The 27,283-nt window shown below is 32.6% G+C and overlaps 1 protein-coding gene across 1 annotated transcript; it reads left to right on the forward strand.

Moving 5' to 3' along the window:
* The first annotated feature begins 10,096 nt into the window (after positions 1–10,096).
* LOC130444468 (retinal homeobox protein Rx1) lies at positions 10,097–26,685 on the forward strand. The gene is made up of 3 exons (XM_056779592.1): positions 10,097–10,282; positions 17,812–18,038; positions 24,085–26,685. Exons 1-3 carry the CDS (start codon positions 10,177–10,179, stop codon positions 24,541–24,543), a joined length of 792 nt encoding a protein of 263 aa, XP_056635570.1. The 5' UTR covers positions 10,097–10,176; the 3' UTR covers positions 24,544–26,685.
* The last annotated feature ends 598 nt before the right edge of the window (positions 26,686–27,283 follow it).

A 27,283-nucleotide genomic window follows, 5' to 3' on the forward strand; every position in this document is an offset into this window, starting at 1 on the left:
ATTGAATAATGAAATTGCTAACCAAATCATTAGATCGTGTTTTTCTTAAAATTTCTGGAACAACCATGTAGGTATGTTTGATCCCCTTAGACAAATATCAGTAAACTTGACTGTGTAAAAAAATTCATGCGATGCTTCCTTAAGTGAAACTTGAATTTTTTTTTGCCTAAATTGTTTTAGATGAACTAATGGATCTAAATGATTTATAGATTTATCTATTGAAAATGAATTCGTCTAAATATCTCGAAGTCATACATAAATTACGAATTTTTTGTCCCTCACCTTGTCCTTGTCCTTTTAGAAATTATTGAATGAAAACAGCGGTTCCCAAAATCAGTTTTATTTCCTTTTAAATTATTTTTTAATAAAATTAACATCAATCCAAACAATTAACAAAACAAAAAACGTTTGATCATATTAATTAAAGAAATTAACAGAACAAAACATATTGAGTCCGTAGACTTTGTATCCACTCCTTTAAATTATTTATAACTGGCATAGAAATTCTCGTTAGGGTTGTTAATGTCATTAATTGTGTCAACATCTTTTTCATCCATCCATACATCATCATCGTCATCATTCACACAAAGAAGATGCACGTCTAGCAGCTATTCTTTGAGGACAAAACAAACAAAATTGTTTCTGTTGATTAGTGGTTTAATATGATGCAAAATATAGTAAAGACGGTAAAGATTAACTAAATTTTTTTTTTTCGTTCATTTTAAACTTGTTTCGTAACACAGCAGAACTAAGTGCGATGTTGTTTCATCCGCAAAAGTCAAAGGTCAATTGAAATTGTTGCTGAAATGTAATTTCAAGAAATTAATTATCACTGCCACCCCTTTTTCATACAATGTCACACTTCGTCGACCCCCTCCCGTCCCCTTCACGCGTGACGTGATTTATGGATGGCCCCTAAGTACTACTAAGATTAAGAATCGGTTAATCTAATTTTTTGTTATCAAAATATTTCCATCAATATAATTTTTGTTTTGGAACGAGCTAAAAATCATTAAAATGCCAATTCTTTGGAAATTAACCTATCAAAGTAATTTAGCTGGAAGGAGTAATTAAATTTAGTGTCTACGTGCTTTTTTTCGACGTAGCCTCCTCAAATAATCGGTAATATATATTTAATTGAACTAAATAACTATATTCTTAGTCAATTCGAGCCAAGGAAACGACTAATCTTTAATTAATTAATATGCGTTAACCGTTGTTGGTGGGGAATATTAGCTCTGGCACTGTATTCTATTTTTGGAAATAATATATCCGGTTTAAATATAAATAAATTCGGCAAGTTTCGACAATCGTAGGTTATAGAATTGTTTTAGATTTGGTTCCCCTCCTAATTCAATACTTTTAAGAGATGGTCAATTATCTTCATTAAAAATTAACAGCCAATTAGTTGTCAGTGGTATACGTGTTTCTGTTCATGTTTTTCCTGTTTAAAACCAATAATTATTAGGTAATTTTCTTATCGATATAATCACAATAATTTATTTATTTATTTATTTTATTCGAGAGCTAATTATGATTAAGTTTCGAGGAAGAAGATAGATGTCAATGGATTTTTTCATATGACATCTTTAGATAACATTTTTTTAATTAATTAAATGCAAAAGGTGTCTTTATGTCTATTGAACCGCAATACTTTCTTATAATACTATGGAGTACCTGGCCCAATAAAAATCTTATTTTTTAACGGAATCTCCTTTTAGCTCCATACACTTTTCCCAGCAAAACCCTTTTTATAATAAGAATAAGACGATCGAGTCGTTATTTCAATTCTGGGAACAAAAAATAATACAAAGGGCTAAATCTGGTTAATAGGGTGCATGTGCAATTTATTAATTTTAGTAATTGCAATAACGGTTGTATGAGCTGGTGCATGGTCTTGATGAAACAACACTTTCTCTTTTTTCGCCATTCTGGTTCTTTCTGTTTTCATGCTTCATCATATTTTCTTCTGTGGCTATCTGTATCTTTCCTGGTTTTCCTTTTCTAGCATCAGTATACATAATTTTTCAAACAAATCCTTTTCTGTGCTTGAGATTTTGGTCCTCCAAAAGTAGCATCAGCATCACTAGTTTAGCGTTAATTGACGGTGACTGATAGGAGCTTGAATGATTCAAACCATTTTCGTCAATCATTTTGTCAGTCACTATATGTAATGTTTTACTTTACTACTTCAATTTGTAATAGAATTTTTATAGAAAAAATAGGAGGCATTAATATATTGATTTAAAAGTTTTTTCCACCAAATTAATCGTTAAGAGCCTCCATTGGTGATTCTTTGATCTAAATAATACTCATATACACGTTTCTGAACAAACATTTTCAATCTAACAATAGTTTATGATACGAATAATATAATTTTATAGACTTCCCCGATATATTGGTATCGAAAACCTCTTTGTATAATATGTATTATTTAATATTGTTTTCAATAACATCAATTATTGAATTTTGTCCTAATTTATAACTAGCATTATTAAATTCTGTTGTTGGAATTTATTCATTTATTAATGTATAATAATAAATTATTGAGATCAATCACGCGAACATTAATATTCATCACATCAAAAAGCTCTCCCTTATCATTTATTAATACCCAACTCACAAATAATTCGACAAACAATATGAAATTGTAATTATTTTCGATAATATAATAACGACACACCTGATTAAATTTTCCTTAATCTCTTATTAGTAATTCGAATAGAAATATATTTCATATCGTTTCAAAAAACTATTCCACATCCAGTATTTTTGAGATATCGTCGAAACTTTGTAATTCTTTGAGAAGTTTGAAGGGAAAGCTCTGCGAGGTTTCCCTTGGTAACATCCAATCGAAATGTCCAATAATTTTTCATGATTCTGGTGCTTAAATCGCACGATTAACATCACTTCCACGTGAGTCGATATTGCTGTTGATTCGTTTGGTGGTAATCGTACATATAACGATCACCGATGATGGTAATATTTGGGCGTCATCCTTTAAGAAATACGAACACCCTCAGTGCAAAATCCACAACAAGCAATAACTTTTACGAATGGATTGGATAGTCTTGGATTCCATGTCTTTTGCATCGTCCTAAATATAATAATTTTGTCAATTTCGTCGCGATATTACATCATTCAAATGCCCGCATCTATTTCTCTTGGCGACACCCATTCGAAATGTCCAATTTTTCTCGATTCTGGTGCTCAAATAATGCTGAATCCGACTAATGGTTTACCTCGGAATGTCTACTAGAATCAGTCATTAAATCGTATGATTAACATCACCTCCACGTGGAATGCTCAAAAGCTCTTAAATCGTTTGAGCAGAACAGCCAATGTGGCATGAGCTGTCTTGTTGAAACCACATGTCTTTCTCGAAGAAAGTCGAACGTCCTCAGCTCAAGATCCACAACAAGCAGATCCACACGAATGGATTGGATAGTGTTGGATTCTATGTCTTTTGCATCGTCCTAAATATAATAATTTTGTCAATTTCGTCGCGATATAACATCATTCAATTGCCCGCCTCTATTTCTCTTGGCGACACCCATTCGAAATGTCCAATTTTTCTTGATTCTGGTGTTCAAATAATGCTGAATCCGACTGATGGTTTATCCTCGAAATTTCTACAAGAATCAGTCATTAAATCGTATGATTAATATCACCTCCACGTGCTCAAAAACTCTTAAATCGTTTGTGCAGAATATCCAATGTAGCACGAGCTGCCTTGTTGAAACCACATGTCTTTCTCGAAGAAAGTCGAACGTCCTCAGCTCAAGATCCACAACAAGCAGATCCACACGAATGGATTGGATAGTCTTGGATTCCATGTCTTTTGCGTCGTCTTACATACGATAATTTTGTTTATTCATATATTTATTCATCTAGAAAATGGGTTTCATCGCCAGGGATGAAAATTTAGATCAGTTTCCAACTTCTGTAGAGTCAATTAAGTTAACACAAGTCTTGGTGTAGTAGTAGACCTCTCGCCAGTTGAAACCATAAACATTCATAAACGTCTTGGAGAAAGGTCATATTAATTAGATCACTTTTTACCATGTATTTTTGAGATATTGTCAATGCTTTTTAATCTATTGAAAGTTTTTTCATGATATTACATAATTCAAATTCCCGTCGCGGTTTCTTTGGCGACATTCATTCTAAATGTCCAATTTTTCTTGATTCTGGTGCTTAAATAATGTTGAGACCGACTAATGGTTTATTCGCGGAATTTCTACAAGAACCAGTCATCAAATCGTATGATTAACATTACCTCCACGTATTCATCTAGAAAATGGGTTTCATCGCCGGAGATGAAAATTAAGATCAGTTTCGAAGTGCTCTAGAATCAACTTAAGTCGTCTGTGAACATTTTTATATATCATAGGGAGTGATAATATTAGAACAGATTCATTAGAATAATCAATATTTTATCTAACTAAGGTATCAATTCATAATTAAATGCCCCATTGATTAATTGGTTAACGAATATATGGAGTGACATGAAGTGGTTAGAAATCGAAAAGCTCTGCAAGGAGTTCTTTCGTTCAAAGGTAGTGCAGTTGCAGTTTAAGAAAGGATTTGGTATAATGGTGCGGAACCACACAAACGACAACGCTTTTTGAAAACCAGCTGAAGCTATGAATATTAGATCTAACCGTTATAAAAAATTCATAATTCAATACAAAACTATCTTATTAATACTTTATCTTTCGTATTCCTCAATTTGAGTAAGTTTCTTGGACAATTGAGAAAATTTACTAATATGAGATGTAATTTTAAATCTTTGAGTACAAATTTTACAAGGATTGTAATTGTATTAAACTTTGTCCATTTTTCAATGACAATCTTTGAATATTTTCAAAAATTCGTAGTATTTTGATTAACTATGTTTTATTTTTCAATTACAAAAAACTACTATGATTTAACATTTTGGAAACATTGGATAAATGGCGCTGTTTGCATTTATACTTGAGTCTAGAATACTTAGTAAGTTTTTGATTTAAAGTGGAAAGAAGATGAAATTAGAATAAATCACAATGATATAATCCTATCTAAAATATAATAGATAGTCAGAAAATGATTGTAAAGTAAATTAATAAGAACGTTTCTCGAACTAAGTGTGAGTTAATTGAGTGGTTGAGACTTGGACGAAGGGGCTTAGCTTGGGCCAACGCTGGACCACCTGGTCTTGGCGAACCAAAAATAGCCCAAGCCTGGTTGAAGTCTAACTTAGCCCCGGTCATTTTATAATCAGCCAGGCTGGACAGAACTCTGAATATATATAAAGTTTTGTGCTAATATCTTATCCATAATATATATCTCAACATTAAAAGTAATAACTTTTTATGCATAAAATTCTTTTATGCATAATAGTCAATAAAAATAGTATATTAAAAAATAGTGTCATCGATTTATATGTGTAGTTATTCAACTAATATTTTTATGTAAATTAAGTAGTAAAGTGCATTGATATAAATTTGTCATGTATAATTTTATTAAAAATATATCAAAAATCTATTTTTACAAACAACCAGTCTGACCCAAGAATGCAGATCAGTTTTGAGTATATATAGGTAACCAGGCCTGGTCCAGGATTGCAAACCAAGCAAGAGACATTGTTATCATCCCAGAGTCTGGTCCAATAACGGCTTCCAAGCTAGGGCCAGAGTTGTACATACTTGTACCAAGTCTGGACCTTTTCTGAGCCCATAGTAAAATCATATATGGGTAGTTACATCACTGCATAGTAAATTTACTAAGAATCCTTATGATATACATTTGAATAAAACTACGAAATTATAAGTAAAATTACTAATCGAACTTTCTTTTACCGCTTAGTAAATTTTATGAAATGTTTCGTGATTTTCTCAAATTGAATTGATTTATTTTGAAAACTTCATGCACCGTTGTCAAACAACTGACTGGAGCATGCTCTCTGGTGATGTGGACTTTTTTTTTATAAAATTCGTAAAAACACTAACTAGTCTGGTTTCGAGCTCTTTTTTTCTCAGGCGTTTTAAAAGTAAGCAAAATAAACCCTGGTCCACTAAAGATGATGGCTTCATCAAAAATTGCGTGAAACTATACAGAAAAATTTATCCTAAGACATTAAAAGCTACCAAGGATATTTATTATAATAGGAGAATCGCCAATTCTCTTGATATTTCTGAAGAAACTCGGTTCATTGTGAACGACCTAAGAAATAAGATTTCTTCATCGAGCATATACTTCATCTGATAACCTTAATAATTACTTTGTGAATGTTGCCAAAAATTTATCAAATTTATCAACTCCTTCTCATGATCCGTTTTCTTATATCCCTGATGGTAATGCTAACTTACACAGTTTCTTCTTTATGCTCGTAGTTTTAGCAGAGATCCGCAGTACAATTAATGACATCAAAAATAAATACTCATCTGGAATTGATGGCGCTTTTCCCAATTGCCCTAAGACGGCTATGATTATACCTAGATAAAGATCAAGCATCGAATCATGACCCAATTGTAATCCTTCAAACGTTATCTAAGATCATAGAAATATTGGTCAAAAAGGTCATTTCTGTTTAGATATAAAATAAACAAATGATGCTAAATTCCCTCTCCTACATAATATATACTCCAGCCTAAACAATCATCACTCCACTGCAACTTTTTGTGGTTTTTTCTGAATTCCGATTCTTCCTTTCTCATTCAATTTCGAATCCGTTTGCCTAATTCGTAAGAACGCTTTTCCAGTTTCAGAAAGGTCGTTTAGACCTTTACCTACTTATTATAAGCCCAGAATTAGTTAAGGGCTCAATATTTTACAACGCAAAAAATGCACAATCATCATCCGTACTAATTTAAAACTTCTACACATTTTTAGAAAAATTATCGAAAAAGCTTTTAACAATGTAGATATTTGTTTTTGTTCCAATAAATGCTAAATAATTCGACGTTATGTGGCGACAAGATTCAGTATTAGTGGTGAAGAATAAAAAAATTAATTTATTAAAAAACTGACATTGTCATAAACCGGATATCATTTGTAGGTAAATATGAATAGGTACTACCTAAATTCTAGAAATTATTTTGTTAATTTCACAAATTCCTTATCATACAATGACCGGATATTATAGAAAACGATAATCTGACGTTTACAAAAAATACTTTCTAATTTTATTATTGGCAATTGTTTGGGTACCCCTCAACCATATTGTTTGGTTATTAGAAAAAAGTACTTATGTTTCCTTTATTTATTTCCTTCGATCTTTTCTATTTTGTCATTTTTCTTTGAAGTTTCGGGACTAAAATTCTAATCTTTATTAGAAAAATTGCGTTTTAGCTATCGAATAATGAGGGTTTAAAATTAATTCTAACTTCGTTTTTCACTTTTCGGATGATAAATCAAAAACTGACAAAGTTACTAAACTATTTACATGAAATTCTTTGAATATGGTACAATAAAAGATGTTTTCTAATTTTTTGACTTATAACAATATTTGAGCGGAGGTGTGATATGATCTGAGAAATATCTTTTTGTTATCTAGATTAGCTATTTCGTATTTTTTCTGATTAAAAGCTCAGTATTTTGAATGGATTATTCGGCTTAGGCTGTTTAATACGCTCTACTACACTTTGTCTTTATAGTGCTGCAATCAAAAAGTCGGGTGTAGTTAAATCTAGCGAATTAAGTGACCTCAGGGCCGGATTAAGCTAGGGGCTTGGGTGGCTATAGCCCCGGGCCCGAGGTCCAAGAGGGCCCCATCATTTGGAAATCATTCTGTATTTTTTGATGTGTTGATACCACAAATCTAACGTATTGATATTATTTTGTGAATTTTTCCGGGTTTTCGAATTCCTTAAGGGGGCCTCGACATTATTTTAGCCCCGGGCCTTATAAATCTTAATCCTGAGTGACCTGAATATTTTGATATCAAACATTCACCAATAATTTAACGCAGCACTTCCATAGTTTCATTACCAGAGTGCGAAGTTGTTTATCTTGTTGAAACCACTAAACCCTCTCATTAGCCGTGAAAAGTTTTAGAACGTTGTTCTGTAATATTCGAAAATTGTTTCATCCTCGTCCACGAATAGATATGGATCGATAATTCTGTTCGCCATAACACTGCATCAAACTGATACCAGTGGGCTGGATTTCCAGAGCTCCAAAAGCTGCAGACATAATTATTCTAATGTAAAGGTGCGTCATGTTATGTAAAAACTTGGGTTGTGGTTGCTGTTGGTAGTCTTTTGGGTTCAACTCAATATCCAACTTCAAATTCTACGCATAGCCTTCTAGAAATGTCCAATTGGTTTAAACAGATGAATCTTCTGCAAAAGTCTGCCGCATGGTTTACATTTTGTCTTTAGTGAGAATTTTGATGAATATTTCTTTCAGGAACCACTGAACTAAGCATGGAGGCTATGTGATTTGCTTTAGCTTATGTTATTTAAAATTGGTAGTTTTATTTGACCCACCTGGTATACCTTTTAAGTATTTTATTTACGCAATACTGTTTAATTTAATTTTTTCAGTGGAAAGTGATATCAGAAAAAATGTTGATCTCTTTAGCACCTACAACACGCCGACGATAATGGGTAAATCAGAATCAATAAATTTGTCGATCAAAGAAGAAAATACTTGTTTTGAAAGAATATATTCAATATACTTTTTCTAAACTTTGATGGATATGGAAGACTCTCGAAAAACACTCCCAATATTGTTGTGCGTTTTTCGACTAGCGATTTTTTCTTTTAGTTCGTGCCTTTCTTAAAAGTAGAAGTAGATACAACCTCTGACATAGACACATGTCACCATAGAGTCGTCATTGGAAGGATTTGGTGAATCTCTTGGTTCAAAAGTTGGGGAGCCTCTTGGTATAGAAGTTTGTGAATCTCCGGATTCGGTAACTGGTGTATTTGCGGCTGGTTAGATTAGTTAATGAAAGTCCCCAATTTGTAGTAATTTCATACTGGTGGCCTCTTCCTCGTCCGACAAAACTCTTAGGTGATCAACTAGTTCAAATTTCTACCAAGAAGTTTCCGATGTAGAGTTGGAGGATCTTAAGGGTTTTAGCGATCAATTTTTGGAACATGTCAGCTCTAACGGTCTCTTCTATATTTTGGAGGTGAATTTTCTATAATTTCTTTACCTTGAGGTCTTCTCGAATGTACGTACCATTTTGAGTCAATGTTTACCTGCAACAATCTGGAAAATTAAAAAATATAAAAACTAATAGAAGAAAAATACAGGGGGGCTCAAGTAGCGTCGGTTTTCGGTACGCTTTAGTCTCAACCCCGCGTTTAACTATTTTCTTTCGAGGTTTGAGGGTATTTTTGTTATCGTTAGGGACAGCAGGGCAGACAGTTTTGTATGCGCGTGTAAAAAATTTCGTATACTTCATTTGTTATAAATTTTCGTCTTTCTTTCCCATTTTGGACTTGAAATTTAAAAATATAAAATGTTGTAAACTTATGATAATTGACCTAACATGAATTGTTTCTAATTTATATCAATCCTTAAAAAAAGAACACTGAATCTGTTTGTTCATTTTTAATATTCTTTGGTCAAGTTAATTGATATACAGCAGTGCTTAACATTTCTGAGAAAAACCTTCTGCTTCTATTTATTCATTCATGTTTCAAAGTATTAAAAAATTAAAATATATTGAGAGTATTAGAACCAACACGTTAGATATAAAGTATATTTTTAATTTTGAGCGTAGATACACCTGCACCTATTTCCTGCGACTATTAACACCTGCCTATTGTTCTCCGTAACAAATTAATAGTATTTAAACATGCGTATCATTACTATGTAAAGTAATCAATAAAAGCAATAAAAGAATAATTATTTTTAGATGATGATAATAACACACCTGATTACATCTTATTTAATCTCATATTAATAAGCCCCGCATAATCTATTTTATTAACTCCTAACACAATAAACCTATCGCATAATTGAATACACATCTGAAACTGGCGTGGTTATGTGACTTTTGCGTGTGCGCGTTACCCCCAAGACTCCGAATTATCCGTTGATTGGCCGGAACGAGGAAAGGCAGTGTCTACGGTCCCCTAAAAATATCGTTGCAACTAGTCTAAACTGCCAGTTTTAAGTTGTAGTTTAGAGTGGAAGGTGGAAAGTGGCCCTTAGTGTTTTTATAGTGTTGTTATCATCATGTCACACGCTAATTTTTTGGCCGAAGAAATCAGGCCCAGAGCCGTTTATACCATTGATCAAATATTAGGAGTTAATAATTCGACAACGAAAAAAAGTAATATTGGTAAGTTTTTATTAGAATTTTTTACTTATTTATATTAATACGATAATTAATTTATTAATTATTACTAAAAATTATTGACAGAAAAGTACGGGATACGAACGATAATATAATTTTTCGAAATGGTTAACTAACATACAAAAAACAATAAAATATATTATTATTTCAATCATCATTATTATGAAATTTTATAAAATGACAAAATTTAATAAAAATAGAAGAAAATTTTATTATCAAAGCTCTAATAAATCTTCATTTTAGACGTAGTATTAGGCGCCATCTATTCGTATAAATCTTTAACTAACTTTTTGAATCAACTTTCAATCAACAAAAAGTTGGGAGGATTTAATTCACTATTTTCGATATATTTTGGGTTTAATGAGCTAAGAAAGTTTAATCACGATTATTGTTCAACTGTTTATACACAAAGATTTTTATACTGCTTTTGAACATGTTTCCCACATTCATTGAATAGTCCTGATTTAGTTCTGTTTGATTCCGTAGTAGTAAATCTGCATAATCAGGTTGTCTCACGTAATAATCGATAGAGAAGTATATAGGGGAATCCAAAATATGACGATTTATTTTACTCATATAACAAGTTGCATCTCTGAGTTGCTATATGGCCCAAAATTTCTAATCAAAAATCAATTTACTCGCCACTATTTGACTTTCAAATACCAAATTTGGTTCACTGTATGAGACTGTTAAGGGCATTAAGAAATGTTGAGTGAGAAACGATCTGGGGGGTTATATAAGGGTGACCTAACCTTAAAAGTTCACACCGTGGATAATTTGATTTTAAATCTTTTTTTTACCCTCGTTATTAGGTCATTTTGAAAAAACAGTGAATAAACGAAGATTTTTTTGAACAAAGTTATAAAAAAGTCAATAATTTATACATAAAATTTGACAATAATTGACGGTTTTGTTTAACACTATACACTATATAAGTATCTTTATACTTTCAAAACACCTTGTAACTTTACGTCACTGTTACCAATGTCTAAACTTTACATAGTAAATAACACCAAAAAACAAATAGTTATTTATGTAACAAGTATGTAAAGTAGCTTTTTTGACGAATGTGAGTGTTATGTTATCACATGAGTCGAAAAAATACCTTTACACATGAATTCCATACAATATATTTTCTACTAGCGAAAATTTCACCAGAAGACGGAAGTTCAATGGTAATTTTTTATTTTATTAACATTTTAATCGAGATTAGAATAAAATAACAGACGAATTTTTGTTATTAATTGGTCAAATCATCTCTTCGGCAAAATAATTATTACTGCATAAGTAGAAAAATAAAAATCGGCATCAGCACGACTTCAACCTAGAACATCCCGCATGTGAGCCTGGAACTCTAGCCACTACACTGCGGAGACCTTAATAATACGTTTTTCTACGCACTACTGCTGAAAGTGTTTTACTTTACGCACTAGTGCGCAAAGTGAAGCTTTACGCACTCGAAAGTGTACGATAGTACGTACTTTACGCATTTCGATTTGTCATTCTAATAATATCTACACTATATTAATATTATTGGTATTGATGAAACTGTATTATTGAATAGGATAATTTTGGTTACAGTACAGACAAAACTTCTGTTTTGGGAATTAATTTCCTATCCAAACTCGAATATCAGATGATAAATATGTAATTATATACATTTCAAGTGACCATTATTAATAAAAATTATAAATTTTCACTTCTTATATTTTTTTATACGTTTCTCTTGATAAATTTTCATTGGGCTACAGGCTATGAATGAACGTAAACTACCGGTCAAAAGTTTTTGCTCGCCCCATTCATTAAATCACAAAACTGTGTCTTATGAACCTAAAATAATGTTTTCCGTTATTTGTATACTTTATTCGAACGAATGTTTATAAGCAACAAGTTGAAACTGGTAAATACCGGCTAATTTGTTTATCATTCTTCGCCCGTGAATGATTTCTTCGGTGTTTATAATTGTAGTTTACTCCTATGAGACGCAAGAATGTTGTGTGATTTATACTTTTTTGTAACAAGACATATTTTTGTTGAAGTTCGTATACAAGTTGTTGTTATCGCAAATTTAGACTAAATGGGTAAAATCAAAAAACTGACGATTGAGATACGTAATCTTTATAGTCTAGGCGAAAGTAACAGTACCATTGCTACCGATTTTAGAAAACAACAACGTCAACAAATATGATTCTATAATGACGATAGAAAACGTTCAGGGCGGCCTCCAAAACCCACAACCGTTGAAGATAAACGTATTGAAGTGATCAGTGAATGTGATCGACTATTCACGGGGCCGGAGATCTGCCTTTGAGTACTTCTATGGTGAATAGGAGCTTGAACCAGTTTGTTTTTTGGAATGGTGCTAGTAAAGAAACCTTTTTTAAAAGGTCAAAATAAAATTAAGAGGTTGCAGTGGGTCGAAGAACAGCTTTATGGAGTGATGAGTCAAAGAAAGAGAGAAGTGTGTTTGTGTGCGGGTGGAGAGAAAAACGAATGTTAGATCCATGTAAAACAGAGCAGAGGTTCGGGGATGTTTTGGAAGGAAGGATACAAGACAACGATCCAAGGATTTGCGCACCACTGCCAACAAGATTTGGTCGTCACAGTCGCTCGACCTCAACACCATTGAGTTCTATGGAACGATAAACTGCAAGTCAAAAAGCAGTGTCCACTTCACATGTTTGGAATATCCAGAAAAACGAATGGAACCAGATTGCGTATCACGCAAACTATAGGGTGGGAAAAAACTTTTGACCGTTAGTATTTGTCTGGTATGGGTTGTATAATGTATCTGTAACATTTAATATCCAATTGGAGATAAATCTCCATAGATTTGGACAGTGTCGTACACACAAAAGCAGTTAGGGTAATGTGGGGAGTGAATAAGTCCAGTTAATTGAATCAATTTATGTAGCTTCCTTCATTTTTTTAAATTATTTAACACCTACCTGTTTTTTTAACACTTAAAAAAACAGTTGTGGACATATAACGGATTCGAATATAGAAAGATTTCGAAAAGGTTTTGAATTTTGATGATCATGATGTTAGACGTTTTCACTGAAGAGGAAATATCTGCAAGAGCCATCAACTCATCCCATCCATTTATTGTTTGGTACTTGTACGTTGTATTGTCTGTCATTAGGGGATTGGTTACTATAAAATACGAGGGATTTGTCGATCAAAAATACCATTTTTAACTTTGGGAACCTATATTTTTAGGAAATAATTATAGATATTAGCAAGGAAGGTATTTCCGGAATTCATACGTGCTGCAGTAGCTGGTCTAATTTGTAATATTAACAAGTTGCTTAATTAGGATATAATGGAGGCATAAATCGAAATTATCAAATATTATTTATCAATAATTAATTACGTAGAAGTTACCCCGCTTCTTTCCTATATCATTAAGAAACATTATTAAATTTAATTAAAATAATTTGGAAACGCTGCAAGATAATTAAAATTAATGATTATTAAATTGAAACGTATTTATTTTAACTTAATTATATATTTTCTAAAGGCACAAAACGAAATCATTTCAGAAAAGTCACGTTGGACTGTATGAACTCTTAGTTCCGTTGATATGAAGTCAAATGCTTTTCCTAAATCTATGAATAACTTGTACATTTGTTATATTAATATCACGATGTTAATACAAGCTATGATGCTGACTTATAAAAAATTAGAAAATATTCTTATCCAAGAATGAATAAATTAGAGCTTAAGAAAACTAAAAAAACGTATTAAGAAAAGGAAAATAATTCAAGTCAAAATAAGGCTACTGATGAGAAAATTAATGTCACTATTATGTGATATTTTAAAACTTGGCGTTTTGTAATAAAAAGATCTAAGTCTGATTCTCAGTCGGGGATTGTCCGAATAATTTTTTCTATTATTGAAAATAATTCAATGCGTAGAACTTCCTCCCTATTTTTTCTATAAACTGCGGTAAGATAGAGCCTAGTGTTTCTCGGTGGGTCTCTTTGAACGTGATTTAAATCCGGATAGCTCAAACCTGGAAAGCTCAAGTGCGTTACCAATAGATCTAGGTTTGATTCAAATTTTTTTTCCATAACCGAAAATTACTCACCTAATGTCAACAAGGAAAGGTCCTTTGTTCTCCATTTCTCCACTTAACTTAATTTTGAAAATACTTTTTACTTATTAATCTTATCAAACAACTTCGTTTGTCTTGTCTTGTCTTCAATATCTTTCTTTGTAAAATCTTTCTCTTTATTCATTTATTACCTTAGTTTTTTATTATTTTCTTCTATCGTTTAATAATTTTTGAATTTTATCAATTGTTTTTGTTATTTTTTTGTCATTTTCAAACTTCAAATTTGTCGTCTTTGAATACATAGTCTAGGCTTCAATAATTACTGCTGGAATTCGATTAGAAGCGATCGATTTTTCACGTTTACATGTCCAGGACAAGTTTCCCCATCTTGTTTTGAATTAGCATTCAATTTGCATGTATATAAATTTATATGCGCCTGTCGTATCAAAGAGCATTTAAACATATAGGGTAAATCTATGAATACGAAATATGTGTCGTAGTAAAGTTGGCTCGGTTGATGGACGCCGATTATTCCATATTAAATACGGTAAATTATCCAATTTGATAACATTTAAGCCTATGTTTTGGTGTTCATCCTTTTGTATGCAAATCTGTGATCGCTTTGGAGTCAATTTACAAAAAGCGTATCATCCATTATTTTATTCCCAGAACCGCATTCAACTGATATAATACAATATTTGCCATCGAAATATATTTATACGATGATATAATTGAATAAAAATTCCAGAAGGCACATTCTAATTGGACGAATTCTATTTTTTGTTATCAAAGTTAAATTTGAGTTGATCCATTTCGAAGTATTAACCCTTTCGCTGCGCATTGGTCCTTGGTCAAAATATATTTTGATAAAGACTCAAAGTAGTCGAAACGTCAAATTTTTATCTGTCTTCCAAAAATTTATAACAGAAGAGACCTAAAATAAAGACGATTTAGAACCATAAGGTCCAAGAAATAAAAGAATATAAAACTTACTTGCCGCCTCTTATATTACTTTAATAATTTTAAGTTACTATTTGCTGTTTTTCAATGGAGAAAGCATTTACTTTCCTGGCCAATGCTTCGACGAATATTGAATTACATCCCCTATAAAAAAAAACGTGATATCCATCGACGTTTTTGCCTATATCAACATCCTTAATGGGTGACTGGTTTCGACGTTATTACCTTTCATTGGAGAGGTATAACAAACTCTCGTTAGGAGTAAACTCCTACGGCCAGATTCTTCTGGAACCACTTTCGTATTAGAATAAATACCGAAGCGATTCGATTTCTATTTATCATTGTAAATTTACTCAGGTCATTTTATGAACCTAACCTAACCAGCGCCGGTTTACAAGAACAATTTTTTCGATTTTATTATTGTTTAAAACCTTCAATAGTATAACACAGTCGGCAGAATCGTGTTCAAAAGAAACGTATGTAAAGAAATTATATTATTATACTCACAATTATTAACTGTAAATCTGTATGCTCGTAATTGACTATTGGACTTGATATTTCCTTACCTTGAGCGATCAGAGTTAATTGTTCTTGGCATAAGAATAGATTCTAGAAGTTTCTGATCTGACCTAGAGACAATACTACTGTATTAGAAAGAACACAATCTATACAACATAAGTTTGAAGACGTTATGTTGTTGGTGATCATCAATAGTGAACGTTTTCAGTGAATTTGGAAACATGGAAAAATTGGTAATAGTTATGTGATACTATACTTTTATTTGAAAGGCTTTAGTCCAACTAATATAAAAGATGAACTAGATTCTACTCTGGGCGAAACTGTTGCTGCGTTATCAACAGTAAAATATTGGGTAGCATAGTTTAAACGATGCCAGACGACCTGCGAAGACCAGCATCGCAGTGGTCGACTAAACTGTTTGGCGACTTCAGAAATGCTGAAGAAAATCCACAAAGTGGTACTGGATAATCGTAGAATGGAAGTGCACGAGCTAACAGACATAGCAGGCAGAGTGATAGATCGCATATTAACTGAAAATTTAGACATGAGAAAGCTGTGCGCAAGATAGGTGCGATGGAACAACAACAGCGTTGTGAAGATGTTTCCATCGAGCCGAATTTTTGCGATTGGTGAAACGTGGGTCCATTATTTCACAGACGAAACAAAAACAATCACAACAATGAACCTAATAAGGACAACCGGTTCCATATAAGACCGTTCCATCTGCAGTCAAGGTCATGGCGTCGGTTTTTTGGGATGCACGTGGGATAATTTTCATTGACTACCTTGAAAAAGGAAAAACTATCAACAGCGAGTATTATGCAAATTTATTGCAACGTTTGCGCGAAAAATCATGCAAAACGGCCGGATTTGGCGAAGAAGAAAGTGTTGTTGTATCAAGACAATGCACCAGCTCACACATCCGTTATTACAATGGCCAAAATTATGTAATCTATTACCAACATCACTTTATTTAACAGAATAAACTTCATCGAAATTCAAGTGTTCAACAAAGGTATTGGCATTAGTTAAGGGAGGAAGGGGGTATAACTTTAGCACATTATTTAGCTCAAAGATGTCAAACTCAATTTTGCAGAGGGCCATATTTTAAATTTTGAATTCGTAGGTGGGCCAGATTGAAAATAAAAAAAATGACCTAGCCTAACCAACCGGATCGCTTCGATTACTCGACTCAACTTACTCACGTCACAGCGACGCATTCGTTTCAAATGGTTAAAGAAGGTTCTAGTCTAGATTCGAAGCGCGTGGAAGATTCTATCGTTCTCGACAAAAATAATAAGAAATTTCCTCTTGCTGCTGACAGATGGCGATACTGTTTTTCTCTTTCGCTTGTCTAGGCACGCGATGCCCTTGAAATTACTTATAAACATCCGTAGATTTGAGAGTACGAGTATTTAAAACAATCGTAGAGGAATCGAATGAAGTCTAAAAAACATGATTCTTGTTTCTGTGATACATTGCGATCGCGGGTCGTATCTTTGACATGATTGGCTTAGCCCCACCTAGCACTATGGCTTGTCGCACCTAGACAAATTTTCAATGTATTTCCATTTGGTGAATTAAAGTTTCTTAGAAATAGATAACTGAATAGAATGAAAAGATATATTGATAGGATTGATGTAGAAGGTCTGGGTGTCGGTGTAGAATCATCAATTCCATCTGTCAGTTCCACAAATAACAAATTTCAACCGTCCAAAAGACATTTCGGCAAGTGAAGAAACATTTATTGTAAGTCTGTTGGCAGATGAATGTAAACTCAATAAACATCTAATATTGACGGAGTTGTTACAGATGTTGTTATGGTAGATAGTAGATATTACAGTTTTTTTATATGAAAAATAAACCCTAATTCACTCCAGTAGTTCGCATAGAAGAAACTACGTCAAAGTTGAAAAAACCACAAGGCACTTTAGTGAAACCTTTGGACGAAAACAAATTTATGTTTCGTTTGTTTCAGATGCAGATGCTGTCAAAGGAGAATCTGCGAGCGAGGGTGAGTTAATAGAGGAATCATTGGAAGATTCAGATTCATCGAGACCGAGAAAAGTGAGGAGATCCAGGACTACATTCACAACTTTCCAATTACATCAGTTGGAAAGGGCGTTCGAGAAAACTCAGTATCCGGATGTGTTTACACGTGAGGAATTAGCCATGCGATTAGATCTTAGCGAAGCTCGAGTACAGGTAAATCTCTCTCGATTTATAGTTTGTTCTTATTATATCGGATTAAAAAACATTTTTCAAGACAGATTCAATTCTTATTCATAAAAAAATAATCAGTAAAGCCCAACAGATAGAGAAATTTAGAGAATAACACATACAATTACAGATATTAGAATCGGGCATAGTTAGTACCTAACCTAACCATATTCGCATAATCTTTTGAATTGTAGAGCTTGAAATTCATAATATTCTTATAATTGAATGAATTAGTAACAAGCACTATTCTAAATTATTCAATTACTAAACGTTTTTTAATTTACCGAGTAGAGCTATTATGCACTTCAACTTCCTAGGTGTAAGATATAATTGAAGTTGATTAAGTACTTCGTACATAGTGTGTTTCAAAGTTAAACTTCCCTACTATATTCATAAAACGCCTTCTAACTCGACTATGTACGAGAAGGGAAAACGTATGTACTTACATTAAATGAGTAAATGAACATAACAAAAGATTGCGTAATTGACACTATAATATATTAATAAAATTGATGTTATTTGAAATTTGGTGTACTAACTGTAATATATCACGAGATTTCGTATACTTATACATTCATCATCTGGGAATTAATAAGTTAAGAACTGCGGTGTTGTAATATAATTTTGAAAAACATCAAATTCAATATTCAAATTGGCGCTTGATAATTTGATTGATTAAATTTTGAAAATGATGAATCTAATGGTTTTAAAAATTAATAACACCGCAATTCTTCGACGATGAATACATAAGTATACGAAAGCTCGGAATATATTAAAGTTAGTACACTTTGGTGTTTAATTTTGCCACAATCGCAGTTCAAAATCTCTTATTTTCACAAAACAAATTCGTGAGAGCTGGCTTTCTTGATTCTCGATTACTTACTGTGACAATAAAATTATTATACAACGGAGGAGCCAAAGGTTATCGAAATTATTTTTAAAAAAGTGTCCAATTTCAATTTTGTCTAAAAACAACCTTGTCCCATTCAAAATATTCCTTATCACTACTAATGCATTTGCGTAACTTGGTAAGGCCGCTTTTGCTTTTTTGTCACAAGATGTTACTGCTATGGAAAAAGATATTCAGTGGCGCCAACTCTTAGTTACATGAGGAACTGAGATTAGGCCATTTTTGCATTGAAATATTTTGACACTACTGAATTAGTTGTACTGAATTTCAGTATAGGGAAATTGTTGGTTAGGCTAATGGCGTCATATGTTAAATAAAAATAGGTTAGGTCCGGGTAAGGTCTTTCTCGTCTGGCACATTTCACTACAACCAGGATAAGGCTTTGTCTGACCTTCAAACATCGACCTGGCTGTACGCAATCTTCGCTGGACACAATCTCCGCATATTTGCAAGTAAAGTTGGTTAGCAAGTAAAGGTGATATCATTCGGTTCACTTTTTATTCATTTCTGTCTTCCATTCAGCATCTTTGATTCATTTAATGCCTAGACGTTTCATTCTTAATGAATCAAAGTGATGCATGAATTTATCAGTGAACCAATCCAGCGATGTTGGATTTCATCAAGCACTCCGAATGAACGAAAAATCGAATAATGAAACGTATGAATACGAAGAGAACGTTCACTCGAGTTCGTTTGACGACATATTCGAGGAAATGAGCGAATAAAGTTCATTTTTTTGTCATTTTGTGTGTTTCTTGTGAACGTGTAATGAAGAAATTCACTTGAGTGATCATTCATTCGAATGAACCGAAAAGTATGATATCCCCTTAAGGGTTAAATGGGTTAGATTCATAGAAATACTGTATTTGCTCGGTGAAAATCGTGCAGAACAGTGTAATTTTTAGCTTCATACTCATTCGTTAATCAATTTTCAATATTCTTTTATATAATACTATTTTTTCGCTCTTCTGACGCTTTAGAACATTACTTTGATGTTTTTTGACTATTTTTAATATTCTTGATAAAAAAATTTTAGGTACACATGATCTTTCTAACATATAATTTTTAAATTGATTGAGCTATTGAATACCTAAAGCTGTAGCTTAACTTACAACCTCAAAAAGTCATCAAATCAACGTAAAATTTATTGAAAGACTTTTGTAGACAATCAACTTTTTTTCAATTTCAAATCCTACACGGTAATCTGCGTTCATGATTTCTCCCTTCAAGTTCTCGAAAAATTAAAAATTAGTATCCAGTACATTGCATGCTTTCGGCTTATGGTCTACACCATTCAGGTCATTGAATCCATAATGCTGGATAATAGCGGACATGAATCGCATCTTAATTGGTAACAATTTGGATAATTAATCTGGCTTGTAGCGGCGTAAGTAGCATTGCAATTGGCCATTGTTCACCACAATAGAGGTAATCGGAACTGGTTCCGGACCCCAGGATTCTCTCTCTGATGTCTCATTTAGAGTGCCTTCTGCAGTGGTGGACTACACCATTTTATAATAGATATATTTCTTTTAACAAAAGCGACAAGTATTTTTTATATTTTTCATATGATTTCTATTTTTTATAAATCTTGTTAAAGATAGGATAGAATTGAATTTTTAAAAAAATTTTCAAAATAATATTGTTCCACAAAAATTATATCGCAATTGAACTGAATATGAGTGAATCCTAGAATTTGTTCTTAGCAGTAATTATAATCAAATTTTACACTTTAAAACCAACGTTTTAGTTTTCCAAATTCTAGCTTGTAAATATACAGTAATTTAGTATTTTTCTCTTTGAATCATCAATTCTATGGAATCATAATTTCTATGGAAAAACCATCAGTTATAGATTGCAGTTTAGGTCTTTCGTACAAGAGAGGTCTGCAAACGATACATCGTTCATAAACATCGATATGACATCGTTCTTCATGTACGATGTTTTAGGAGTCAGCTATACATACAAACATATATTTCTCTTAGTAATTAGCGTAATTTTTTCTATTTAGTGTCTCCTTCTGCAATGACCAGAAGATGTGCACGCAAAACGAAGCAGTTGCTTCGCTTGAACACATTGAAATTAACGCAAATTAGTCTTCTAACGAATCCCAAAAAGGCAATGATAATGCAAGTGACATATGGAGCTTCCATAAAATATTAACGCAAAATAATATGGGAAAAATACTAATAAAATTAAAGCAGAAACGGAATTTCCAATGTTCCAGTCATATACTGTTACTCATATAAAAGAAAATGCATTGTGGGATGTGGGGGAGCTGTTTCCCAAGATTCATTAATCAGCTACAACCCTTGTGCCTAAAATGGCAACTTCAGTACCCAGTGAGCGGAATCGGAGCTACTATCACCCGGGAGAGAAATCGCTTACTAGGCAATTATTATTTTTAAATAATAAATATTACAAACATAATATTACAATTTTACTAAAAAATATCAATATATCATTCATAAAACAAAAATATCGATATTCTAACATCGATGTTTTCTTTTGAGCTATGTTGGATCCCTAGTTTTGAATACACCTGCGCTAGAATATGACAAATCTGAATTTTTTGATGCGTATTAACAGTAGAAGAAGAACTTCAAAGAGAAACATCTCAGTATCAAAATTGATCGTGTCCAGCAAAGAGCGGTGATCAAAGATTTTGTGGATACATCTGCAGTATCATGTGACATAGTGAAGTTCGTGAGTTTAAATGTGGTGAACACTCGTGGGCAGACGAACTGGCACCTGAAGCACGCAAGAAAATTCAAATATTGAGTTAATTTTGATATAATCTTGTTTTATAAGTCTTCTTTCTCTTATCTAAGCAGCTATTAATGTAATAAAACAGTTAAGTATCTATTAACAAGTATCACAACAGGACATCTTCTGTCCATGCTTTCAAGCAAGTTGTTCAATAAATTTTGTTCGATTTCTGCCCAAAGTTGTGGAAAAGTTTTCTAAAGTCTTGTATGGTTTCTTGTCGTCAATAGCACAGAGCGGTCTAGGTGGAAGCTTGATTTTCTACTTCTTTTAAAATCACCCCACCTGGATGTGGTCTCGCATTATCAACAATAAATTTGGAGACCTATAGCGGTATGAAATTGTGGCGGTATGTTGACCATCTCTCTCTATGAACGTGTCCTGGCATGTTTCGATCCAAAACAATAATCTCAGTAGTGTCATTAAAACAAATTCCTTCCAGATTATAATAGTAACTCATCGTTCCTTGTATACTAGGTTTCAACGCCCAAGCGAATCTTTGTTGCCTATGGACAGGTATCAATAACGAATCGATTCAGTTTCGAAAACTTTCGAATAAGATTTAGAAATATCTTTCTAGTAATTTCCATTGAGCTTAAAATCAGTAAAATTGTTCAAAGTACAATTGAACATAGAATTTGGATGTTTTCCGTCATTACTGTTTTTTGCAATTTTCGGCAAAACGGTAACTTTTATCAAAAAAATACCTAATACGAAAATTGTAGATCATAAAATTATCTACAAAATCTGCATACCAACATCGTCGAACATTTGTTACATCTTGGTCAATTGATAATTTATTTGATGAACTTATGACAGTTCCCATCAGTCAACAGAAATTTATTATAAATACTCACAACAAGTCTCGGTTCAATTCAATGTTGAAAGAAAAGTTACTGCTGAAAATATATTGGCGAAACCATTAAATACGACAACTTTTACAATTTTTTGAATCATTGTACGTTTTTTGTGAATAATTTTATGATCTACAATTTTCGTCTGAGGTATTTTTATGATAAAACTCACTGTTTTGTTGATAATCACGAAAGACTTCTTTTTTTAACCTTTGACCTTGAATAAAATTTATTTTCCATGCACGGAAATGATGGGGGACATTCAAATTTTATTTTCAATTGTATTTTAAACAATTTTACTGATTTTAGGCTTGATGGGAATTTATGCAGCTTCACTCTTATTTTTTGGTCTAATTTGACCGGACTACAGTTTATTCCTAAAATTTTTTTTCCTTCTTTTCACTACTTGCAATTTTTCCATCTATTGGTACCCTTCAGGAACTTTTTTGCATTTAAAGAATCAGTTAATTGTAATGATTTTTTAGTGATTGAAATATTTAAATTAATCGTTGAAACCTAACCTAACCTAAATTCATGACAATCATTATACAGGATATTACTTAGGTATCGATAATTTCTATATGATCAAACCCAATATAGGATGAAAATATTGACCCGCCCCTGTCTTGTAATTCTATGACATGGATAAAACGATGGAAAGTTGTCTCTTTTATAATTGGCCTTTTAGCATCGATTTAGATAAGCTCCACTACACACGCAACAAAAGTTTCAGTAAATTCGTTGGCCCCTCTTCATTTATAAACCGTCTTAGTGCTTGATCAAAACAGTGTAATATGCTGCAAATCGGATTTGAACGAGCATAAAACGAGGGCGCACATGTTGCAGTTGATTGGCCGTATGGATATGGACGTACCTGGATGGTAATTATGCATACCTGGCAATCTATGTAATCGCCTGAAGTATAAAACGGGTTGTTCATAAATTGACTGTTGTGGCACAAATAAACTGAATCGAATGAGAAGTGGAAAAGACCATAAGGAGGAAACAATAAATATTAGGATAATATACAGAGTGTGCGATTAGAAAACGACATTTCTTTATTCTATCAATTATTATTTTGAAGTCTGCTGACGACATACCATGAATTTTTTGTATGGAGATGGCATTAATTATCGTTTATCGCCAAAATTCAAAATTTTTGTACTCAATCCATGGACATAGGATAGTAGTTTGTATTAATATAACATTCTTTTAAGTTGAAGGAGGTTAATTTCTTAATCAAAACAAGACTCATCAATAACCAACTTTAAAGATTTACACCAAACCAACAACAGCAGACTCTATTCGTTATAGATTAACTGTTATGATAATAGACGGTACTTATTCAATTCACTGGGTGTAATGATGAAAAAATTATCTTGAATTAATAATTTAGTTCCCAATTTATACCACCAACATTACCAATTAATGATCTGTACAAATATCTTTCTCTAAACCCATATTTTGTAGGTGATAAATACATTGGAATATTTTTTTTCAGGTCTGGTTCCAGAATAGACGTGCCAAATGGAGGAAGAGAGAAAAAGCATTGGGAAGAGAAGCTGTAACTTTTCTCCATCCCAGAGATCAAGCAGGATTATCCGATTACCCTCTTCACGGTCCGGTCGGTATACCTCCTATCCATAGCGATACTTTTTGGCCAGCTGTACCGTTTCCACCAATGCTCAGTCCAGCTCTTGGACTTCATTGGCCTCCGAATACACCGATGCCGACTTTTCAGGCATTTCTTTCGCAGTATATGCTAGCGGGAGGTGGCATACCACCTGTTAATCTTGTTGGACATTCCTCTGTTTCAGAGGAACGTTCTAGGAGCACTAGTCCAGAAATGCATAGCCCCACACCACTGTCTCCTAAAATATTAGAGGGTATAAGGGCAAGGAGCCAAGAAATTTCTTTACCACCGTCATCGTCACCAAGAAAGGTTCCTGCTAACTCGTAGGTAGCAGTATATAAAAATCTTACCAAATCGATGTAAATAATTACAAAACGTTGTAAATATGTGTACAGTATATAATTTTATTTTGGTTTTACATATCCAGTTTCTAGATTATTTTTTTCTTGAAATATTTATTTTATTTTGCTGACGTTATTTTAATTTGTATTTTGGATTGAGAAATATATGAATCAGAGCTTTATTGTGTATTATATTGTGTATGATTTTTAACATTCTTTTCAGAATTAGTAAAAAAGACCTCACACCTCGTGGCTAAATACATTAAAAAGTCGAACAGACAAACAAAAATTTAAAAAATAGAAAAACAAGAAGGGCACTATAGAATTGCATTAAAAGCGAAAATTGTTATGATAACACACAACTTTCCAAGTGGGAAGTTGATTAATCTAAAAATTTGTCTAGAAAACTTCCTTAAACATCTTGAAGAAGATATGTAAGGGATTTCCCCAATACTAATATAAATATTTTAAGCGTATCTCTTATTTCATTTTCAAAGATGTCTACGATGTTGTAAGTGCAAACTTTCTAAACTGGAAATAGTTTCAGGATTAAGTTGGTGTTTCTGAATAACTGTCAATCAGTTCTGTCTCACATTTTTTTTTCTTCTAGAATCTCTAATAAATAATAATAATGATAGTCTCTCTAGATCCTCTTGTTGGGGTATATCAGTCCCCAACATGCATGTCTTCACCTCTACGCTTATTTTCGTTCACAACTTCATATTTCATGTCTTTTACTTCTAATTGTTTAGGTCAAATTCCACCTCTTTTAACCATTTTGTTCTAGGATTGTCATTTCCTATCACCGGGATCCTATTGCTTCATATTGTTTGTTATAGAGTTTGTTACATGCCCCAACCAATTAACTCTTTGTTTTTACATCTTCGCCGTTGAGTTCGTTAGTTATTTCACCGTTCGTTCCTATCTTATATTCCCTTTCACTTATTCTCTTTCTTATCAATTTTTCATCATAATTTCTTGTTAGAGTCATTATTTCAACTGAGTACATCATTACTGATTTAATTATCTTTTTATGTTTCTAAATTTTCTTGACTTTAGCTCTTTTCTGTTTCAAAATTAGTTTTTTTAATTATCTTGAAATAGAAGACAACTAAAATCAAGAACATTTAAAAACATAAACATATCAAAAGTTCTAAGAAATAAGAAATTAAAGAAAATTATCTTTTTGATTGACCTTTTGCTGGTTTTGTTTACTTTCTTACATATAATTTCATATTGACATGGAAGGCTCTATTTATATTAATTATTAGTTTCTTCAATCTCAGTACTTTCTTCTTCTCTAACCTTCTCCTCCAACCTTTCTTCTTGACATTGCTTCCCAAATATAAAATAAACATAAATCAATTTCTCGAAATTTTTATAAGACATTCTTCTAGATTCTAGAATAACGATTGTAAAAGAAGACTACACGAGAAAAAAGTATAAATTCCAACTAAATAATTAACATTTATGCAACATATTTCTTCAACAAAAAAGTATGTATCAAAGCACTAAAGTTATACTTTTTGTCAAGAGGCATCACTAACCAAAAATATTTGGAATTAAGGCTAGCAGAATAGGTTATGAGTGCCGCCTTTAATTACACAGCCGAATGATTATATTTAAAAAATTGGCGTACAAATCTTATTTTTTTCATTTATTTATATTAATGGTAATAATACAGTTTGTATTATTCGTACAGCTTGTAAGCTGGTTGACGTGTAATCAACTGCTGTCCCTGAAGAAAACCAAATTTTTTACAGTATCCAGAGAACCGAGAATATGTAAACCCGCAATATACGATCAGTATAGAAAGTAATAGAGATCTAAAGAATGAAGTGGAAACTCATACAACAAAGGCGTCATTAATATCAGGGTACCTGGAGCAACCAGTATCAAAGACAGAATATACAAAAACTTGGGTGATACCAGTAATGATATACGCGATAGAGACCAGAGCAGAGAACACCATAACTAAAAGGGCATTTAAAATGCGAACGCTGAGATCAATAGCGGGACACATTATTTGACCAAATGATGAGATATGTGACATCCAGGATTTAGTGAAATTGGCGAGAAATCGGCGGAGGGAATGGGGATATTGAATACACCCCGACCACCAGGACGACCACCTACAATATGGTATGAAAGCTGGTTTTCATCATCCCAGCTGAAGCTAGCAACCATTTATACAAACCAAGGACTAAGTTCTAACGTACGATGAAGAAAAAGAAGAAATTCATCTTCATATTATTGAATCTTTGCTAACTTGGCCATAAAGGTGATTGGTGTGGAGTCGCAGCAATGAAATAACGAAGTATTATCTTTTAAATAGATATTTTGAGGTTTATAAGATTCATAGAATCATTATCGAGGAAATAATTTACCGTGAAATATTCATATATCATATTTTTTGACTCTCAACGAAGAATTTGTTTCGGCAATCTGTAATTCGTGATTCATCGGACATGACCGTACCATTTCAGCTATTTTATATTCAGATCATCCTTATTCTATGATTTATACCCATAATTTTTCGAAAGCGGTTGTATTTTGCTTTCCCAATCAAGATCTTGCGCCTCGTCGTTAAAAATTCGTTTCTGTCGCTTCCAGGATGCGTATATTTTTCTCTTTTAACTGTTATATACTTTTCTACCCTAGAAAATAATAATTTGAATGTATATTCAGTGATTATTGTTTTTGGATAAGGGGCTACCCCATCAAAC

This window comes from Diorhabda sublineata, chromosome 5 (genome assembly GCF_026230105.1).
Source record: "Diorhabda sublineata isolate icDioSubl1.1 chromosome 5, icDioSubl1.1, whole genome shotgun sequence".
Lineage (NCBI taxonomy): Eukaryota > Metazoa > Arthropoda > Insecta > Coleoptera > Chrysomelidae > Diorhabda > Diorhabda sublineata.